The following is a 22574-nucleotide window of genomic DNA, read 5'->3' as shown; positions in this document are numbered from 1 at the left end:
CTTTGCATATTAGCAAAAGCTCAAAGAACATATGCTAGAGCTGCTGGAAACTAGATACTATGTACATAGAGATAGAAATGTGTACTCCAGATCATATGAAACACTTTATAATCCATAATAATTCCTTTGAGAGGTTACCTTAAAATCCAGCCTTTGAAGCACACCACAGAAAGCAGTAAAATACTATGAACTTATTATAAGTAATAACTTGGGGATAGAAAGTTTCCTAATACTCAGTTTTCAGATTAATGTAACCCAAGAAAAAGTACTTGAGAAAGTTTTTACACGTAGTCCTCGACTTACAACCATTCGTTCAGCAGCCATTCAAAGTTACGAACGTGCTGAAAAAAGTAACTTACAATCGGTGCCTGAACGTTCGGCCATTGCAGCACCCCCATGGTCACATGATCAAAATTTTGGTGCTTGGCACCCTGCCTGCACTTACGACCACAGGGGCGCTTCATCTCCCCCCGCTCACCTATTTCTCCCCATCTATGCTCTCTTGGTCCCCTGCCATCATGTGCTCTGCTCCCCCAGCTGTCCTTCGCTGTCTTCTTGCTCCAAAAAGCCCCTTTGCAAAAAACCCCTTTGCAAAGAGTTCCTGGAGTGCAGCGTGCCAAAAGGTCCGTTTGCAAAAAGGTCCTGGGCTGGGCGGGGCTGGGCTGGGCTTTTGCTTCATGCTGCCAAAAAAAAAAGCCAAAAGCCCAGCCTAGCCCAGGAGCTTTCTGCAAACAGGCATTTTGGCCACCTGCTGCTCAGATGCTGCTTTTGGCTCCCCAACCCCCCCCCCCGCCCTGCAGCACAAAGCAAACGCCAAGCCCAGCACCACCCAGGAGCTTTTTGCAAAGGGACATTTTCACACATTGCTGCTCAGGCATGTTTTCAGGTGCCGCACTCACGGAGCTTTTTGCAAAGGGGCTTTTTGGAGTAAGAAGACGGAGAAGGTCAGCTGGGGCTGTAGAGCACAGGGGGACAAGGGGCTCATAGTGCAGGGTGACAAGGGCAACTGCAGCAGGGATTGGGCTGAGGTGGCTGTGGCTTCCTGGAGCATGGCAAGCAGCCCCAGAGTTGCATGGTTCTGGGGCTGCTTGCCACCTTGCAAGGCAGGGTGCAGGGCAGCCAGAAGGGCAGAGATGAGGGGGAGATAGGTGGGGGGGAGCTGGAGGCAGTCCCTTACCTTATCAAGGCTCAGGGCTGGGAGGGACCAAGCCTGGAATGGCTTGGATTGGGGTGGGTACTCGCTTAACGACCCGCGATTGTCAGTTAACAGCAGCAACCAGGGCTGCCGGGATTGTGATCGCTAAGGGATGCCATCGCATGACATCTCGCTTTAAGATCGCATTGCTTAGCAATGGAAATTCCGGTCCCAATTGTGGTTGTAAGTCGGGGACTACCTGTAGTTAGAGCTGTCCACAGCCATTATCTTCCTTAACTTTCTCCAGTCCCAACCCATATATTGAAGGTGATTGGCCTAGTTAAATGAAGACCTTCACATTTAATCTGATAAACATAGATCATTGGATCTGTCCATGTGTGTTAGTAGTTGTCCATCCATTCAGTAAAAGTTAGAGTGACTTTACAGCTACTACAGTCTTCTTTCCCAGACTAGGAATTATTGGGAAGGTATCAAAGTTGCCCGCTGTTTTCTTTTTTAAAGAGCTTATAGGGTAAGCAGAACAGGAAGGGAAGTAGAGAGACAAAAGAGGAAAATGTAGGGATAATAAAACAAGCAGGACGAAGAATGAAAAGGTCTGCTATCTGATTTGTCTTGAGAAGCCTTGTATCAAATCCTCACCCATCCATAGAAGACAATGGTCATTTGGGCCAATACTGCAATCTAAGAGCCTTTCCTCATTTGCACTTAAACTCAAACGTGCTTAACAACTTTTTTCCGATGTGTTCTTTTAACATCCAGATCCCAGTCCACACCTGAAGCAGCTTTAAGTTGTCCTTAACTGTACTGGTGTTAAAACAGAGTTTTCCTCCCTTTATCCCAACATAGATTTTGCAAGAGAAACAATAGGACATATTTTTTCCCAACCATTCTATCCATAGTGCACTCCTATATCATGTCTGTGCGCGAGAGAGAGCGAGAGAGCATTTATTGGCTATGTTAGGTTGGTGTGGATACATCCCCATCTCCTCCCAGAGCCATTCTTCTTTGGGCAGCAGGAGAGTCTGATTCTTTCAAACTGGATTCTTTCCTTGTATCTGCCAGATCTACAAGCCAATCTCAAGGTTGGAATCCTGGGTCAATCTGAACACTGGTGGCACCAAGAGGTGGGGGAAATGACTACCCAGTGAAGCAGGAGAGAGAGACAACCATGTTCCCCTTGAACACATCTGTGCAAAACACATGTGCAGAATCAGAGCAAGTTTTGACACATGGCTACAACTGACTGACAAACATTTCTATCAAAAACGTTTCCTCCTCTAGCCCCACATTACGATGATGGATGTTGTCCCATCAGTTGGAGACATTTGGTGGAATGGCAATAAATCTGGAGTAATCTGCCTATCCCTGTACTTAATGTACACAGTAATAATACCAGTACAATTTCCCAGCATTATGCCTATGACAGGATAGAGATTGCTAGAGTGGGCAGCAAATTTTATGCTGATGCAGTTTTCTTCCAACCGAAGTAGTAGTGGATAGCACTAATTAAGCTATGAGAAAAAGTCCTAGGTGTTGTTGAAACTTAAATAGGAACTAGGACAGCAGTAAAGGAATAACTACATAAACTATTATGAGCACCTTGGTATGATATTTTATCATTTGTTTACTATTTGCAAGGCTGTGTTCAGATGTCATTTAAATCAAGTCACCCTGCATGACACCAGCAGTTTACACACTTTAAATAATTAAAACTGCTTTTTGCATTAATGTGCTCATGATGTAGACATTTTAAAGGGTAAAATACCTTAAATTCTTAATGCATAAAAGATAAGCAGTAAACATAATTTCTTCTACATTAATTGCATTTATTTGGCAAACCTAATATTCAGATAGTATTAATTGATGAAATTAAATTCTTATTTGCATGGAGTTGCCTGACATGTTAAAGAGCTGTTTAAACTGCTCAATTTACTCTCATCTGAAGATTCTTTTTGTTAAATTTTATTATAAATGTTTTACCTGAGCAGCCAGAAAAAAATAACTTTCATTGAAGAAGTACAGGGGAGTTCTCTTATAACAATGGTTGAGAAGTTAATCATGTTTATTACCTAGTATTGCTATTCTATTCCATTTTAGTTTGAAGGAGCATCATTGAAAAATATGATGTATTCACATGAATATTGATGTATGTACTGACTTGACTGATAAATGGGGAGAGTTTCTAATTCACTTGGAAGAGCACAGAGTTTACCTAGAGCAGGTCCAATGTAAGTCTCTGGAATTTGTAATAAATACCCTTTAATAGCTGGTGATAGGAAATAGTTGGTGTCTGGGACTGCAGAATACACTATTCCATGAACTGCACTGATTGGGTCCATTTTTTTATTTTTATTTGTCTTTAAGTCAGCACTGATTACTGGCAACTGCCTGGACAAGTCCCTACAGTTTTCTCTGCAAGATTTTCAAAAGTGGTTTGCCATTGCCTTCTTCTTAGGGCTGAGAGAGTGACTAGATGAAAGTTACCCAGCTGCCTTTGTGCCTAAGGCAGGACTAGAAATCAGTCTCCCAGTGTCTAACCTAGTGCCTTAACTACTACACCAAAGTGGCTCTTGATTGGGTCTACAATTTTGCTAAATTAAAACCAAAGACAGCATATTTTTGCTCAATCTGAGAGTGAGCCTAGCCTCTGGCCCTGACCTTGGATAGCTGCTGCTGAGAGCCAATTTGTGTTAAAAGGGGCATTGGGCTGATTTGGTATGAGGCAGCTTGATATATTTATCATAAATCCTGGGCGTGATACAGATATTTTTTTCTAAAGCAGGCTACCACAACCAGGGGTCCAGCCATTTGGATTTGCAATTTGTCAGAGATTACAAAACTGACATGGGGGTTCAGTTCCTGATAGACTGTAACACACATGTGTTCAAAGTGGTGGGTCATATTTGGCAAAGGCAAGTTTTGAAGGGACAAACATCAGATTTTGGTTTTAGTCTCAGTGAGATTTCTGAGATCCTCTTTCAGTTTAACAAAAACCAGACCTATTTTGGAATCACTGCTGATTTAAAATATTGCATATTTATACACCAGAGGATCCGCTTCATTCTTTTTTTCAAGCTTTACTATTGGCTTTTTCTTTCAAGGTGTCAGCTAACCAGATGAGAGCTCTTCACCATCTCTGGGTGTTGAGGTATGGGGTTTGAAGCTAGAAAAAATTAAATCCTCCCAGCCTCTGCAAGAAGCAGCCACCTCTACAATAAGAAAAGGGAGGGAAGAGTTGAGATTGTTAAATCACAGGTTGTCACAAAACGCAGGCTTACAATCTGGGGCAGATTTAATTAATGCTAATGGAGAGTTATCCCATACATTAAAGGTCTACAGCTGGCAGTCTCTGAACCAGAACCAGCTCTTAGTTGCCAAAATAGGAAGCATGAAAAAAAACTGGGAGGAAGGGGGAAGAAGTAAACTCTTTTCCACTGTGTTGGTTAATACTGGTGCAATTTGAATAGGATAGAGGATAGTAGCCTCCCTAAAATGTGCTGTTGGAGCAACTTAAAAATGAAGGATGAGCATAATGTTGCCAGGTTGCATTGAAAAAGTACAACTCAGTATGGAGGTTTATTTGGCAGATAATCCTTGTTTTTCTCTGATGAACAAATTTATGATCAAGATCCTGGTGAAGATCTGGCTGTAATTCGCACTTACTGTTTACTGAAATGGTACATTCTGATCAAGGAGAATCACTGCAAAGCTGCCTGTTTTGATTTATTATCCTACCCCCAATTCATAGTGCTTTCATTTAAATTAAATTTCAAACTATGCTGTCTACACACATAGCAGGTTTCAAGTATACGATGATATTCTTAATTATTTTTAACACTGGCCGCTGCATAAAGATTCAAAAAAGGGGGAGGGCGTTGTCTATCATTCTAAAGCAGTATTATGATATCTTTCCTCCCACCCCAAGCTTTAATTGACAAATTTCTAAAAGAAGCTTATCCCATATGTCACTTTGGCCAACTTGCAAGAAAACTTTGTTTAAAAAAAGTGAAAAGGTTTATTGTGTATTTTATATATGTTCATTGTATTGGTTTCTGGCTACATGCAAATCAAATAAACTTGTCAGGTTATTAACATTAATAACAAAATAAAAAGTTGGCTGGTGTGGGTCTTCTGGGCTGTGTGGCCGTGTTCTGGAAGTTTTGTTTCCTAACGTTTCACCAGCATCTGTGACCGGCACCTTCAGAGGAGCACAGACAGGAGCAGTTCTCTCTGTGCCCAGGATGATGTGACCCTGTTGTGGGTATTTATAGAGATGAGCAAGTTTGCCTGAAGGGTGTGGGGGGGGGGGGTTGGGTTCCTCGACAAAATAAAAAGACTTATCAATTAATTTTTAAAAAAATGTCTAAAACCTGGATAGGTTTCCAAAGATCCTTTTCAAACATGCAAACTTAAATATTCAGAAAGATACCTTTTGACAATTTAAGCACAACAACACAACAGCTCATTGGAAACATCAGGAAAGAAACATCCTCAACTTTTCATGAAGATGTTAAGAACTGATCTGTGACTTTTTCCATGCAAAGCATATTATCAGCCATGAAGCTGCAGCACTTTAAATAAAAGTTCAATATTTAGGAGATTCAAACCTGGACAAATCTCACACTGCTGCAATCTCAGCATTATCTGATTATAATCTACTTTTCCACTCACTCAAGATTCAACTTCCTGTTGAGTGAGACTGAAGTTTCAGATTGGTAACTGCCTCCAAGCAACTGAGAGATGGGATTATCTACAGCTGAAATATAAGATATTTGGGAATGAAGACAGGAAATAATAATTAGATTAACACTGTCACTTTCTCCTGTTAAGAAGAGAGATAGCTTCATATTAAAAATGCTGATGAAATGGAAACTGTATCGGGAAGCTGAGGCTCTTCGGGGAGAAAATGCTGTACGGTATTGATTTCATGTAACCAGTTTCTGCCTCTTGGGTCAATACTTACCAAGTAAGTGCTTATGGAGAGACCGTATACTACCAAGTTATAAATAGTTAAATACTTATTCAACAAATCTTTATCTGCCTTTATCTGCAGTAATTACTTCAAAAAGAAAGCAACATGCAAGTTAACACAACTTTTGGAAATGTTTCACTGTGCCTCACTTTGAACAACAATGGATGATATTGAGCATCATTCCTTCACTAGTGCATCAACTGCAAATTAATGAGGTGCTTTCAAAAAGATAATGAAAGCAATACTGGGATGACGAATATATATATGTATGTATGTATCTATGTGTTTGGTAATTAGAGTTCTGCACAGATTCCCCTCTAGCATTTGTCCAGTACAAAATATGGTGGTACAAATTCAGCTCTGATGAGGAGTGCTCCCCCATTTCTATTTAACTTACCTGGTAATACTATTTAGGAGTGTTTCAGGAAGTAGAGACAAATATCAGCATTTCTGTTTCCCTTCTATTCCCTCTAAGACATTCCTTCGCTGTGTTAAAATTATCGAATATGTGCTGTGACCTGTATCTAAGGCCCAGCCAGTTTCATTCTGCTACCGTGCCACAAACAGGCAGCAGAAGAAACTAATTCAGCATCTGGTTTATATGGTAATGACAGTATTTCTTCATACTTTAAGAAAAGATATTTTGTTCATCTATACTATTATGGGTAATTAAAAAGTCATTCTGCTCACTCATTGCTTACTTTGAAGTAAATAAGATTCTACTTATTTACTTCAAAGTTCAATCCTATGGTTTCTCCACAAACTAACCAAGGTTCTGAGATCAGAAATATGTTCTGGAAAATATGTGATGTATGCTGGTAAAACACCACACTTAATTAACTGAACAGTAATCATGACTGCTTAAACCACTGAGTGAGGAGCCAAAGTGTAGCAGAAAGAGATGTTGTGGTTTAGAATGTTATATGTTGTACTCTATAGCTAAACTGTTGTACTCCATGTTGTACCCTATAGCTAAACTGGCTTTGAATTCTCAGACAAGCAGAAAATAATCCATTGGAACTCTGAATCATTACAGATTTCCTGCAAGTAATTTACAACCAATGCTTAATAGTAATAATAATATACAATATACCGTATTTTTCCATCTATAAGACGATACTTTTTTCTAAAATCGTTACACTAAAAATTGAAGGGTGTCTTATGCAAGGAAGTAAGCCGAGTGAAACTGCCCATACTTTGTCTCTGCAAACAGGCTTTCTCCTATCACTAGCCTCCAATCACGAGTGAAATAGCTTGTCTCTGCTTCCTCCAATCACGAGCCTTATGTAACTGACGTCAGCTGATGCTGAACAAACCAATTGGACGAAGTCTGCTTGCAGAGACAAGCTATTGGCAGTTTCACTTGTGATTGAATGTAATCAGTTATGTAAATGAGCATGGAAATAGAGCTGCAGAGAGAGAGTTTGGACTTCCTCCCACTGAGTGTATCATGTAAATGTTACCTAATTACTAAATAAAAATGTGTTCTGCTTTATCTTTAAAATATTGATTTCTTAATTTTGGTTGAAAAAGTGGGGGTCATCTTATACATGGGGGCATCTTATAGATGGAAAAATACGGTACAAATAATTCATCTATCCACATATCTCACTATTCTGAAATATGTGTGACACATGAAAGTAGCAAAAAAAAAAAAGTGTAGAATTCTATCACCCACATGTCATCAGAATCACAAGTGCCTTCGTCCAATGTCATGCCCTCTTGTGCTTGGCCTCTTCATGCAGTGGAAGATTCAAGTAACAGATCTCAATAGAAAGTTGACTAGTACTATATTCAGGACCCACCCAACATGCCACTATCCTAAGACTGAGAGTATGAATCCTCAACAGAATTTTCATCTTTTATCTTTGCAGAAGTCTGGGATGCCAAAAATCAGGCAAGAGCCCTTTAATAGTACAAACAGGTCCTTTAAAAAGAATAGATTTGACTATAATACAGACCTTAGGTACTACTTATAAGAGGCTTCAGCTGGTTTTACAAAATTGCAGGAATAACATTCTTCATCATTTTAATAAACAAGAACTTCAGCCTACAGGATATGATTGGAGTTATTCTAGTTCTATTTCTTGCTGCTCTTTTCACCAAAAAACATTACCATGTCTTTGTTTACCATACCTACACTTTCTAGCAGACAGTCCCTGCTTTGATCATGCTTGACTTCCTCTATTGGCTTCAGATAACTGGACATGGAGACCAGCATGATTCCAGCCTGCACCCTACCCCATTTTCTTTGATGCTCGGTGTCTGCTTTGATCATGCTTGGCTTCCTCTGTTGGCTTCAGATAACTGGACATGGAGACCAGCATGATTCAAACCTCTCCAGCCCACACCCTACCCCATTTTCTTTGATGCTCAGTAATTCATTGCTTTTGCTCAAATTTGATTACCATTAAGCTTGTCCCCTCTCCCCCCACCCAAGGTGTGTCTATATCTGTACCTTGGGGGCTGTCTCAAGCAGAGGTTTTTATCTCTTTCTCATCATAACTGTATCATCCAGTGGAAATGGCTGGCACGAAATTCTGGGCAGAAAAACAAAATGAGCTATCAGTGGTGGTTTAAACCAAAGGCCTATTTGGTTCAGAATTCTCTTCTAGGAATAGCTATGAAGAATGAACAAATAGGATGTGAATGCACAAGCATTGTCTTGTTTGTATTCTTATTCAAGTGCACCCAGCCTTTGATCTTGAAGTTAATATATGGCCATTATGAGTGTTGCCTATTAAAATTCTTATCCTCCATGCATCTGTTTAAGCCTCCTTTGAAATTCCTCAGGTTGGTGACTGCAGTATATTTTATGGTATAGAATTTCATGGTTTTCAGCATCCATTATTTAGGACAGAGATTCTTTTTATCATCTCTCATAATTCAGTTTCATTGGATGTACCCGGATTCTAATATTAAGACAGAAAAAAACCTCTTCTCTTTATTCTTATTTAACTATGCATGTACTTTGCTGATTACTTTTTTCCAAAGTGATACCTTTTCCTTACAGAAGCACTGTTAATTTTGGCTACCTGTTTTTGTGCTTTTTCTAGCTCTACAATATCCTTTTCAAGCTTCAGAAACTTGGCTTCATCAGAGAAAAGGAGGAGTCAGGCAATCCCACTCACCTAACCCTCTCCAGTTCAGTCAAACCCAAGTATAGGACTGGTACCCAAATCAGTCACGACTAGCTTAAGATCCTCTACTCAAGACTGAGATCTAACTTCACAGCCTATGTAAAGACTGTTGTCACCAGCCTGAATATCAGAAGGCAAGGAGGTATCAAAGTGCTTGTTTGCAAGGGAAGGCACCTTGGGAATTATGATTCAGGTAAGAATATCTAGCATGCCTGGATGACCTTGTGGCCAGATCAGGTTGGATAAGCAGTAGCTGAATTAAGGCTTCTGACTCAATTAACTTGGATGAGCTTGTGGCACATCGCACTTCATTTATTTATTATCATTCTTGTATATGGCCAGATTCCAGAATGACTTCTGGTTCACAATATATAATCAGAAGTCTCATAAATAGGACCAGTTCTGTAAGAGTAGGGTAGTTATAACTTCTAGTATAAAACTGTCTGCAAGACAGCAGCTCATTTATGGAAGCAGAGTCTATTACTTGGGAATCTATGTGACTGGTCACCTTTGTGCCTCAAAGCATGACTGCTGATGTACAAGCTTTATGTACAGTTCTTCGTTGCCTGGAATGTGACTTCTGCTCTGACTTGAATATTTTCTATATCTCTCTGGCCATGAGTAACCTTTTTAGAATTAGAACTCAGGTTCAGTCCAGGACAGAATATCAGAAACCAGATGTGTATTCAGTAGTTTAACTGTGGCCTCATCTCTATGATAGCACTGGGATATTGCTATAATAATCCTCAACATGGAATTGATTTTTGCAAGGCAGACACATGATGGATCAACATTTCTATCCCTAACAACCAGACAATTCATTTCTTGCATGGATTCACCAATTCCATGGCACAAGATCAGACAACCTTCAGTCAGTTCTATTACACCATCCCTGTTTCTTAGCTTCACAGACATGCAGTCAATTTATGATTTTAATACTTTACTCCTCTTAGATTCTCTTCAATCTTCCATATGCCAAAGTCATCACCATACTGATCTCAATTGCCCACAATGGTTTTCATCAACTGAGGCTTTCACATAATGAATTTTGGTGAAATACAGAAGATGTAGCTTAGATTACTAGCCTATGTTACACAGAGAATTCCATGCTAATGGTAAGGACAGCAGCAGTCAGATTTGGCATATTCTGTCCAGTATGCCAAAACCAAACCACGTTTTAGCCCAAGCACATTCCACTCCTTTATGAAAGCTAGGATTTCTAATATAGAAACAATCTTACAAGCCATATCTCCTTAATTAGAAACGTTATACACATGTTCAGGTGGCTTGCTTATTGGACATTATGCTGGAAGTGTAAAATGATTATGGAGATGCTTATACATGTTATATAGCTTTGCCCACTACTATTATATTCTGGTGTAACAGGCATACATTTGGTGTACGGTTTTGGAAAGAATAAGATTTGAAGATGCTAATGGTTTAATGTACATACACAAACTTGGGATATTATCAAAATATGAAGAACTATGGATTTACCAGACATGGAGCTTAGCCAAAAAAACAAAAAAAAAAATTTATAATGGCAAACTAGTGTCACTCTGGATTTACAATCCTGGATTGATGACATGTTTGCTCTCTGCTTATGTTCTGTATCAACATAATAAAAAGACTGATCAGTATTAGATTTGTGTGGTCAGAGTTTAATGCTCTGGCTGAAAATTTTTATTTATTTATTTATACATATATACATAATCACAAACACTGCTTCTTTTTTCCTTTTCTCCATTTTTTGTAGTTTCCCTTTTTGTCTTCTTTTTGTTCACTAAGGCAATTAAAATATGCCCTTATTCTGGAATTAGCTTGATGGTGGATTCTTATGCACAACTTGGCTACTGTAAACACAAGTAAGTGTTTGGGACGCTCTACTCTCAGTTACTCAGTTACTCATGCCCTGGTCACCTCCTAAATGGACTACTGTAACACGCTTTTAAAGATTATCTGGAAGCTTCAACTGGTGCAAAATGCAGTGACACAGGTAGTTATGTGTGCTCCTAGAAATGCACCTGTTACACTTCTGCTCCATGAGCTGCATTAGTTGCCAGTTTGCTTCCAGGTTCAATTCAAGGTGTTGAATTTGACCTTTAAAGCCCTACATGGCATGGGGCCGGGTTATTTGAGGGACTACTTCTCCCTGGTTACATCAGGTCTGGCAGGAGGGGTATGTTACAGATCCCATCTGCTATGGAGTTCCATCTGAAGGGACCCAGGAGGTGAGCCTTCTCTGCCATGACACCTGCTCTATGGAACATCATCCTCACTCCAAGAGGTAAGACTGGCCCCGACCCTACTAATTTTCTGGAAATCCCTTAAAACTTGGTTTTGTCAGCGGGCTTGGGGATCCCATGGAAACAGGGAGCCTGTGAAATGGCTGTATTGCATGTAAGACCTTGAATTCACTCCTCCGTGGTTTTGTTTATATTTTTATGTTTTTAATTGTTAATGGTTTTAAAGGTTGTTTTTAATTGTTTTGTTTTTATTGCATGCCACCCAGAGTCATATTCATGAAATGGGTGGCTATATAAATTTGATAAATAAATAAAATAAAATAAAATAAAGACAACTACAACTGAAGATCCCTGGAGGTGCGATTGGCCCCCTCACTCCTGGCCTTCCGAAGGGCTTTGAAGACCTGGTTCTGTCACTTGGCCTAGGGTGGGGAGGGAATACTTCAAGCGTGGGGATGGCTAGCCCCATAGAGGCCTGCTGCCTTCAGCCCCAGATTCTTCATCTTCTTGGACTCTCCTTTTCCTTTTTTCAGTAATGTTTTTTAAATTTTTAATTTTTTTAAATTTTGATGTTTTATGTATTTATATATATTTATGGTTTTAATGTTTTGTGTAAGTCACCCAGAGTGCCCCATTGGGGGGAGATGGGCAGGGGAGAAATTTAATAACTAACTAACTAACTAACTAACTAACTAACTAACTAACTAACTAACTAAGTCACTGGTCCAGGCTTTAAATTATAAGCTTCTTCCTCTTGTATTTCCAAGTTAATCAATATTTGACTATTCTTTTCAAGTTCACTGAAGGCAGCTGGGGTTTTCGGAGTAATAGTTCTCACTAGCTAGGGAAATGTTGGCCCCTGCTTTCATTCCCTACCCTGATTATACAAAGACCCTTGAAAATAGCATTTTTTCTCCTCAGCCATCTTATTAGTAATGGAAATAAGTAGTTATTTGTTAACAGCAATGTAAAGCTTTGTTAATAAAACATAAACAATGCATATATATATATATATATATATATATATATATATATATATGCTTCATACATATGATAAATTGATTTTTTATATTATGTGATTTTTTAAACACATTATTAAAATGTAAAATGCCACTCTTTTGAAAAGTGGATGGTTCTGGGTTCCAAGTTGGCACTTAGAATTCAGTGTGATCAAACATGTATTTTTTTTTCTTTCGTCAAAACTGTCCAGCTCTACCCTATTTACAAATTACCACATAGCTGCACAGTCAATTCATAATAAGTTAGGTTTCTTACAGGTATACCTTAGTTGTTGTGTTCTGAAGTACTTATGGAATGCTCAAAAAATTATTCTTACTGAAACTAATTCTAAAAGTACAATTAGAAAAGTATTTATTTATTTTATAAATGAGATTTGTCCACTGCCCCAAACCTAATGGACACTAAGTGACTTACCGCAGCACAAAAATCAATATAATTAATTAAAATAGTAAAATCCAAAATCTCATGCTCCAGATTAGGTACTAATTAACTAATTAATTAACAAGCTGAAAATTGTTTGGCAAGGCACCATTGATGATAATTAATCTTCAGAGACCTTCTGGAAGAATATAAGAATAAACCAAATATTATGGCTTGGCCCTTGGTCTGATCTTGTAGGATGATTCTTATATTCTTAAAATATCCGATTCATCTATGAGAAAAAGGTATCAGTAGAATCTGTGACATGCAAAACATCTGAGGTGGGGAAAAAGATTTTAAAGGGAAAACTTATTAATTCACTGAGGGCTGAATAAGTTCAGTGGCCAAGGAAAGAAGAAAGAGAATGGAATATTTTGGGAAAAGCTATGGCTGGTAAAATGAAAATGCCCACACTAAGCTAAACCATCTTCCTCAAGGTCCTAGTTCATAAAGCAAACAAACAAAAAAGACACTAAGAAATTTAAAGGGCTTAATACAGGAAATATAAAATCATTGAAACATGAAAGGAAATTTGCTATTGCATGTCAGTCTTGGTTGAGCTTTTTAGAGCATTAAAACTAAATAAATTATAATAATAAAAATACAGCTGTTCTCTTGAAAATTACTAAAAATAAAGATGTAAAGAGCTACATCTTATGCACAATGTTTATATCAAAAACTCATGCAGATTGCTTCCAACTATATTGCCATCAGTTCTGAAACTGCCTTTGCACAGAGACAGCTGTGTAAACACATAAATATATAAGTAAATAAGGCACAAATGTACAGATACCATATCTCCCTTTCAAAGTCTCAGAGCTAATTACAGAGATACTTTTCCAAATGGTCAATTGGAGAAAAATCAATCTAAGCTGTTAATAAATCAATGTATACTTCAGTTCCCATAACAAGTATACCCACAGGAATGAACTAACCTGGTGATCAGGAATGTAGATATTGACAATGTCACAGCAATGCAAAGGCTGCTTTTCCTCCTCTTCTTATTCCCTTAGGGCAGGGTTCCTCAACCTCAGCAAATTCCTCATGCTGGCTGGGTAATTCTGGGAGTTGAAGTCCACCCATCTTAAAGTTGCTGAGGTTGAGGAACCCTGCCTTAGGGGATTAGGAAAACAGGAGAGGGAACAGACTACTTCCTCCAAACTGTCTCAAGGCTGCTAGATCTGAAGTGACAGTGATGAAAATCCCAGAACTCACCAACTCCCAGACCCTACCAAGATCAAGCAGGTTTTCTTTCTTACCTTCAAAGCTCCCAGCAAACAGGTAAATCCAGGTTATAGCAGGAACAAAAAGCAGAGTCAGAGAGGCAGCCAGGAATTTCCGTCGCCCTCTACAAATTCCCAGCATTCTCTCAGAAGTGAAGCTTCCCAACCTGGTCCTGTTCCTATGTCGGAAGCATGGAGTCCACAGTCTCCCACATATTATCTGAAACCAAGAGAAAAAAATCTAATCTATCCAGCTTAGCACTTTTTCACCCATTTCAACAAAATCAGACTTTTTCATAGTCCCTGCAAAACTAAGATAAAAAATAGCCATGCATGCTGCAAAACCCAGTCCCAATTTCAGTGTTCCATAAAATGTAGGAAACAATAAATGTGTGCCTTACGTGCAACATGAAAGAGCATAAATCAATAGCGTATTGTACCACCTCAGATACCATATATGTTTTATTTAAAAAACAATAATTGTTTGCTGCCCTTTGAAAAGGAAATTTAAAAGCCCTTCGCGCTTCTTGATGTCTTTATGCAGGTGGCATTCCTGGGTAAATAAAACAGGACCACCTGTCCTGCTGCTTCTGTTTCATGAGAATAGCAGACACAACAGCTGTAAACATAAGAGACAGAAGCTATAACAAACAGTAATGGGGAGCAATGTTTTCCAAAAGCGATTTTATTTTATCCGTTTTCGGTGCATAAGTAACCATGTGAATATCTGTAAATGTAAGTAAGAGTTGGCAAATGTATGGGACATGTAGGTAGCAAGGAACCTTTGCTGACAACATATTCTTGTTAAGTGTATGCTTAGCGATAAAGTCAAGTTGCTGCCATATATTGTGCAAAATAGCCTTGTAATTGGGTACATCGGATCAGTCTGACTTGCTTCTTAGCATTATTTCCTACAATATAACATCAGTAGCTTGATAATTAAAGAAACCTGGATTAAAAGAATTAGTTTAACTTCTGTATTTCTAAAATCCTAACTTTAACCATTCCTCTTGCTTTCTACAAATGACAGTGCTCAAACTAATATGAAAGCAAAACAGAGTTTCTGATACTGTTAGTTTCACATTTAATTGCATATGTTAAAGAAATAAAGCAACCTGTTGAAGGAAATATGAGTTTGAAAAACAAACATTAAATTAATTATTGAAATCTAGATGGATACTGGGGCAAGTCAAACAAAGTGGAATGGTTTCAAGAATGTTATCAAGAACAGTAAGAAAGAAAAACAGAATATCAGCAAGGAGGGTACCGTCCACTGGCTGGCTATTTTGAAATTATCACTCATGGCTAGAGTTTGATCACTGCATTCTAACAAGCACTTGTCTAATATTTAATGGAATAAATAATATCAATCAAGGCATACATCAGATTTCATTTATCAGTAACAACTCTTAATTCCTTTTGGAAAATACATTTCATTACGATTTCAGGAGGCTTCTTTCAATATTCTAAAGAATCTGAAGGGCAGGATCTAAGCCAAATCAAAAAATTATGATTCAATGTTTAATATAAATATTATCCCTCAAGATACACAATGAAATATTACAATTGCAGCATTGTCACACAAACAGAAAAGTGTATTCCCTTATTCACCAATATGGATTCAATACTGTAGTGAAAAGTGCACCTAAATGCTGAGAATGTATTGACTATAATGATCACACCTTTGGAAAGCAAAGTTTTAGTGGTGCTAAAGTTCCATAGGGAGCTCAAATAATGAATCTGACTCCTATGCAACAGATATTTGTTTTGTTCCATTTAATGCCATTGATCATCAGAGCATCGCACAGCACTTTATAGAGGAAAGATTTAAAAACTAAAATTGAAAAACAAGGCAGCAAAACATAACAAAATACATACTACTAAATTCCTACACATTCAAAATTAGCAACAGCCAACTGTATTACATGTTCCAGTTTTGCTAATTATTTAGTGAAACATGCTGCAGGCAACTTTATTTTTATTATGAAGCTGGAGACTGAAGAATCCTATTACCAGAGACTTTGTCAAGTATGACATATTTGGGTAAATATTTTTAGTAGACTTTAGTCTCCTTCTCCTTTTGAATTTCATCAGTAGCTATGTTTTATTTGCCTAATTTTCACAAACATAGAAAAACAAACAATAGATCATTCACCTGTTATTGCGTTGTGTTCACTGTGCTGTATAACATTCACTTCACTGAAGGAATAGAAATTATAAATGTATTTTAGCACTAACTTTCTGTGACTGTAAATATTTATATTCTAATTTAGAAAAAGAAATCTGAAATCATGCCTTGATGCCTATTTCTTTTTGCTGAAGGTGGTATTTTTAATTATTAGTATCAGTATGAAGCTGGCACCAAATTCCCTTAAAACTTCAGTGCTGAAGGTAAAAGGAACGACTTAACAAAAGCCCAATGACTGTAATATCTCTGGGTTCCATTCCCCCCACTTAACAACAACAACAACACGAATATGGGAGATGCAAATCTCAGTTAACTATACCAATACGCTGACCAAATTTGCCAAAATCTCTTAGTCTTATTCCTACATACAGAAACATAAGGAGCAGCAATCATCCTTTTTAAAAGGAAACAGTAGAGAATAATGAGTTATGTATAAGAAAGCAATGAATTTTAAAAACGCTATAATATGCTGGTCTATGACCATAATTAAGATGATTGACTGATTGATAAACATGCTATAGAAATTGAGATAACATACAAACTACATAATGTTAATTAACAATCCATGAAGAGCTAGCAATATCACCACTAGATCCACACAAACATACTATCCAGAATTCAGAGGTAATTTTAAGGATCTTTAACCAACTCCTTAACTGTTCTAACCAGCTGACATACATCACTCCTAAGCATTCCTCAGTCTTTGATAACAGTCCATCTGCCTCTAACGGTCATTTCATTCATCCGTCCTTCCAGATCCTACTAGTACCCCCCCCCCAATGTCTCCTAATGGCAGAACTGAAGCAAGCAAGCAAGCTGGCAAGTAAGGTGGTTAACTGATTGCGAGGATTCTGACAACTACAAGACAAATGTGAAAGGCCATTGTCCAGTTTTGTTTCTATTTGGAAACCACTCTTGGACTTTTTACTTGACACACAAAAAAAAATGAAATTTAGATTTTGGGATTTGATGACTGATTTATTCTATAACTACAGAAATATCTTGTATTATTCTTTTTATATTTCTTGTTGATATAAACTTATTTTGTAATCTTTTTAAATGTTAAAACAAAGGATAGTCTTTATTATGTGAATTTTTAGATATTAGAATAAGAGGTGAATGTACAGTATTTTATACCTATGCCTGTACCAAAGGAAGTTGGAAGTTACCTTTTTTCCTGTACTTTTCTCTTTTTTGTTATTTCTTTCCTTTTCTTTTTGATCTTTCTGTATTTTATTTTTTTCTGAAACCCAATAAAAATTTATGAAAAAAAAAAGACACAAGACAAATGTAAGGAAATAAGGGCAAATAGACTTGCTTTCAAATTTTAAATATATTCAATTTTTACAGAATAAAGAGGCACAAAATCACTACTTCTCTTAACTGCACTAATCACTGCAATTTGAGCATAGCTCTCCTATGAGAATACTTTGGGTTTCCATCTAAAATGAGTGTAAATTATCCCCCGCCGCCTTTTCAGATTAATGAGCATATTTACAACATGCTGCAAGCCAATAACAGTAAACAAGACACTGAAATAGCAGCAAAAGATTGATCAAAAGTTGTTCAACCTCAGAAAGGCTCCATCCACGCTCACCAGCATACTATTGCCTTCATTTGTGATGAAAGCTAGGAGGACAAAATTAAATAACAGGCTCTCTTTCCATCAGGTCAACACGAAAATGTAGCTCATTATACCTGCAATCAAGTCCTGGTACCTTAACACATGAATAAATAACTTGGTCAAACCATTAGCCCATAGCAGCTAGAATGTTTATACATTAAGGTCTTTTTTGAAATAGGGAAACATTTGATTATGTAACCTCCATCTTCAGTGACATAGTAAAGACAATGCAGAATTCTTCTCTTTATAAGATTTTAATATATTAGGGAACCTACTGGTATACAACACTACACTAAGCTATAAAAGGGATTGTTTGGTTTTGTCTTAAAGTTAACTGTGATACCAGACAAATGTTGCTAATTCAACAAAAAATAATTAGAATAAACATGGATTAGACTTGTGAAATACATTTTTTAAAGTCCATTCTGCTGACAAAACTAAAAAAAGACAAAAGAATGAAATGCCTTCTAGTAAGATTATAGCACCTTCCTAGGACTTGATTACTCATTTCTTTTTTATCCCATCGCATGGAATTCTTCAGGTCTGTATCAAACCTCTTTTGTAAATCCAATAAGAAAAAAATTATCCAGGTCACTTTCTTGGTTTATTATTTGTATTTCTCTTTTGATTTTTAAAACATCAGCCAGTTTCTTTTGTATATCCAGTGAGACATCCTTTTCCAAGTTGTTCTTTTGGCCTGTCATTTGTAAATCCACCTTTTTTCTCCTCTGCCTAGGATCTTTAGTTCCCTCTAATGTCGAGTTTTTAAAATCATAAAATTACTTATCTTTGTTATATCTTATAAAAACCAAAACAGATCTATTTCCCACAAGAAGCTGTTTGTTCTTTATAATTAATTCCAAAATCTTATTGTGAAAGTTTCTATATTCCAAATTTATCTGGACCCTTAGTCCATTTATAACTTTCTAAGATCAAAATCTTCTTTAGCTTTTTTGCTGTTTATTTCAAATTCTTTAAATTCTTAAGTTTATGATTAAAAATTTCTTTTATTCAGGATTGAAGGCAAACTCACCTGGCATTTTCAAACCTGTCGTTCCAAAGGTCTCTAATAGCTTAAAAGTAGTTAATGAACAATTTCCAAAAGCAATTAGAAAGTGAGGATAGCAAACTTAGTTCCTTTAAAAGGTGCTGATCGCGGTTGTGAACAAGATGGCTATTTCTGTCATCTCTTGGCACTCACACCTGCAGGAGACCACTCTCCTGCGGTCTCCTCATGAGGAGCAACCATCCAGAGCACAACTGGGCAATCTCCTGTTTTTTCCTTATCTGGAGAAGTTCCAAGGAACCAATCGACTCACTGGTTCCTTGGTCTTTGTCACGATCGTCAGCTCCGCTTTCACATCTTCAGTCCACTATTCCTCTCCCAGAACCTCTAAGAACATATTCAAAAATAATCAGAAGTACAGTGTTGAGCACACAAAGTTCAATTAATTTAGTTACACTTCTTTGTACTGAAGTTCGAGTATTTACTTAATTTCTTAGTTGATTAGTTGATAAGTATGCCACAAAGCGTATTAATTTACTGTATTTTCAATTGTTAGAGGTTTGTTAAAGTATATGATTGGATTTTACTCTTGCAATTAATTATTAATATAAACCTTATCTTATTTAACAAAAGTCCTTCAAGCCTGGCTCTTCTCCTGGCCTGGATCTAAAATGGGTGGCAGACCCTTGTGCCATGATTACTTTGTTAGAATTTGTGTTACCTTTTCCAAATGTATGTTTTTTGTATTGTTTGCACTGCATTGTTTGAAATTGTTTTGTACTATACGCCACCCAGAGTTGTGATAAAGTTGGGTAGTCTATATTTTTGCACTATTATTGGTGCTTTGAAAGTTAATTTAGAAAAGAAAAAAAGACAATTATGTTTTATGTAGAATTGTACCTTATATTTCATTTGTCAGAAGAATAGTTCTTCAACATTTCCTAGATGTACTCAACTAAGCTAGAATATCAAGTAGCCCTTAAAATTACCTGAAACATGAAACTAATGCTGTGTTTTGTCATATGTTGTGATTTTGTTCAAGCTGGAGTTGTTATCAATGAAGCTTAATTTTTCTTTTGTAAGTTTTTCTTTTCCTATGCAGCTTCCATTGGAACCATTCCCATAAGACTATGAAAACCTATGGCCATATCTATGGTCTCAAACCTGTTTAGATTATTGATAGCCATAATCCTGTAGGATTGCTAAAATAATCAAGGGACACTTCATTGGTTACTTTACAATCTATGGGTTACTTTGTTAGTTTTTTGAAAGTGGACCTTCTCTACAGTAGCACTTGCTACAGGTTTGTATAGCGCCCTGCCCCTGTATTTGAAAGGTATCGACTATGATGGAGTTTAGGAAAATGTTAAAGCCTCATTCTTCATCTAGTTCTTTCCAGATTGAATGTATGTAGTGGTGCTATTCACCTTTCTGGATGTAATCTTTTTTATATAAGTCATTTTTTTACATAAATGTTTTAGTATAAACAGACAACCCATAGTTAAGAACAGAGCCTACTGTAGCAGAATTTGAGAAGTATACTATGATTCGAGTGAAATACACAATGGTTCGAGTTCAGTACACAATACTACTTATACAGTATAATACAATAACATTGTTCCAGCTTACATACAAATACAACTTAAGGACAGAGCTTGGGAATGGAACTCATTCCTAAAATGGGGACTACCTGTTAACAGCTCCATATTTTTAAATATGGTGTTTGTATATAAAAATTGAGATTTGTGAGATGTACTTCCAAGATTCTGGGGTCTCTTTACTGTCCCTAACTTTAATTTTGACTTTGTCCTGTTGTCAGATCTTTTCACAAAACTCTCTTCACAATGAGTAGATGTAATTTGCCTTTATTTTTTCATTTGTAAGCTTCTCTTTTCCTAAATATTTTCTGTTGCATCCATTTTTTCCTATAATCACTAATATTAGGGTTCTATAAAGTATCTCCTTGTTTGGTTATATCTGAAAAGAGTCCACTTTCTTCAGATGCTCAGCGCAGTGAAGCTTTCATGATGCCATCTGAATTAGACAAGGAATACACTCAGGATTTAACCCAGCATTCTAAGATCCATCTCCACTGTTAATCTCAGATGGAAGAAATGGCAAAGAAGTCAAGGAAGATGATCTATATAGCTGCATCATTTCAGTGCTGAGCGAACTGAACATTAGCTGCAGTGGCATAAAGAATCACAATAAAGTTTTAAAAGACATACTGATGAAATCCAAATTTCACACAAGTATATTCAGGCCAAGAAAATTCACAAGTGGAAGATGTCATCTGGAAATCTATAATTGTGATAACATGCAAAGCTCTTCTCACATCAGACATTCAGCTTACATTTTCATCTGAGCATTCATATGGCTTTCATCAGTTTTCTATATAAATATAACTCATCTGCAGTATGTTCCAAGCTTGGCCATATACAGTAGGCAGGACAGATAGCATAAAAAGCTAGTCTAACCTTGTGATTTTTCTTGTCTTTTTGTCTTATAATGCTGTGCTTCTATTCTCTCAGAAAAAAAAAATAGAGGAAAAAATATATCACTGCATAGCATTTAAACTCTTTCTGGAAACCCATTGAGCCTTAACCAGAGCAGAGTTTATTCTTCACTTCTATTTTAAACTCTTTATAAATTAAAAGACAGGAAGCAAATTGAAGTGCCACAGTCCAGCAGTGAATGTATTATTTAGCAGAGCACAATGCAATTAGGAAGACAATGGTCATTTCACAGCCTACAACCCTCTAAAAGAAAGAATATTGCATAACCTCCAACAAAACGTCTGCATAAAGTTGCCAAAACTGTACCCAATTGGTTTCTTAAACTGAAGTTTATCTATTCACTATATACATTTTGCCAAGATCAATAAAATCTCATTTGAGAACTGGCTGTTATAGTATGCCTAATACTGAAGGTTGAAATTCTTAATGTTGTAACATAAATATCTCTAATATTTGTAGATAACTATACTGCTTTGATTTTTAAAAATTCTAGAAAACATGACACTAGACATTACTAAAACAGCTTGATTGAAATCCTTCCATCATTTAACTGAAGAAAAATATTAATTCATTTTCTCTATTAAATGTTGAGACAGTATCAAAGTGCTAAACAAGGCTTCTTTCCATTAAGATATTTTTTAAAAAATCCATAATTGTAAAGCTGTCATACAATGAATATAATCATACCTGTCCAGATTGTTTGCTTCTATACTAAATACAGCACGTGAAGCTTCTCTGCTATGTCCAACAGAAACGACTTTTTAAATGATACTTCAGAAATTTTGGAAAGCCGATTTCATGGTTCAGATTTTAGTTCATAGATAAATACAGAGTTCTGATTAACAAATTGCATCACTGAAATCTTACAACATATCCTTAACATAAGATGATTTTGACTGTTCTGGATTACCTTTTCCCAGGTAATATATAATTTGCTAGAAATATATATAATGGATTCTAAGCACTGACACAAAATAGGATTCTTTAATCAAAAACCATTCCGGGATAGAGCAGTCAGAGAACTACAGACCCAACAGCGTGACATCAATATCTGTGAAGATTC

The 22574-nt window shown here is 36.9% G+C and overlaps 1 protein-coding gene across 2 annotated transcripts in view; it reads right to left on the bottom strand.

Annotated features, from left to right (window-relative positions):
• LARGE1 (LARGE xylosyl- and glucuronyltransferase 1) overlaps positions 1 to 22574 on the bottom strand; it is a 356507-nt gene that overhangs the window by 255091 nt on the left and 78842 nt on the right. For both annotated transcript variants that reach the window (XM_088141083.1, XM_088141084.1), the window contains exon 2: positions 14214 to 14397. In XM_088141083.1, coding sequence (XP_087997209.1) covers positions 14214 to 14319 — 106 coding nt within the window. In that variant the 5' untranslated portion in view covers positions 14320 to 14397. The remainder of the gene's footprint in view (positions 1 to 14213; positions 14398 to 22574) is intronic.

This window comes from Python bivittatus, unplaced genomic scaffold (assembly GCF_059951505.1).
Source record: "Python bivittatus isolate LINGU-HERP-01145 unplaced genomic scaffold, Pbiv_v1 ctg000330_np1212, whole genome shotgun sequence".
In the NCBI taxonomy this organism is placed as follows: Eukaryota; Metazoa; Chordata; class Lepidosauria; order Squamata; family Pythonidae; genus Python; species Python bivittatus.
Note: the sequence above shows the minus strand (reverse complement) of the source record. Positions and strands in the feature narration are given on the sequence as shown.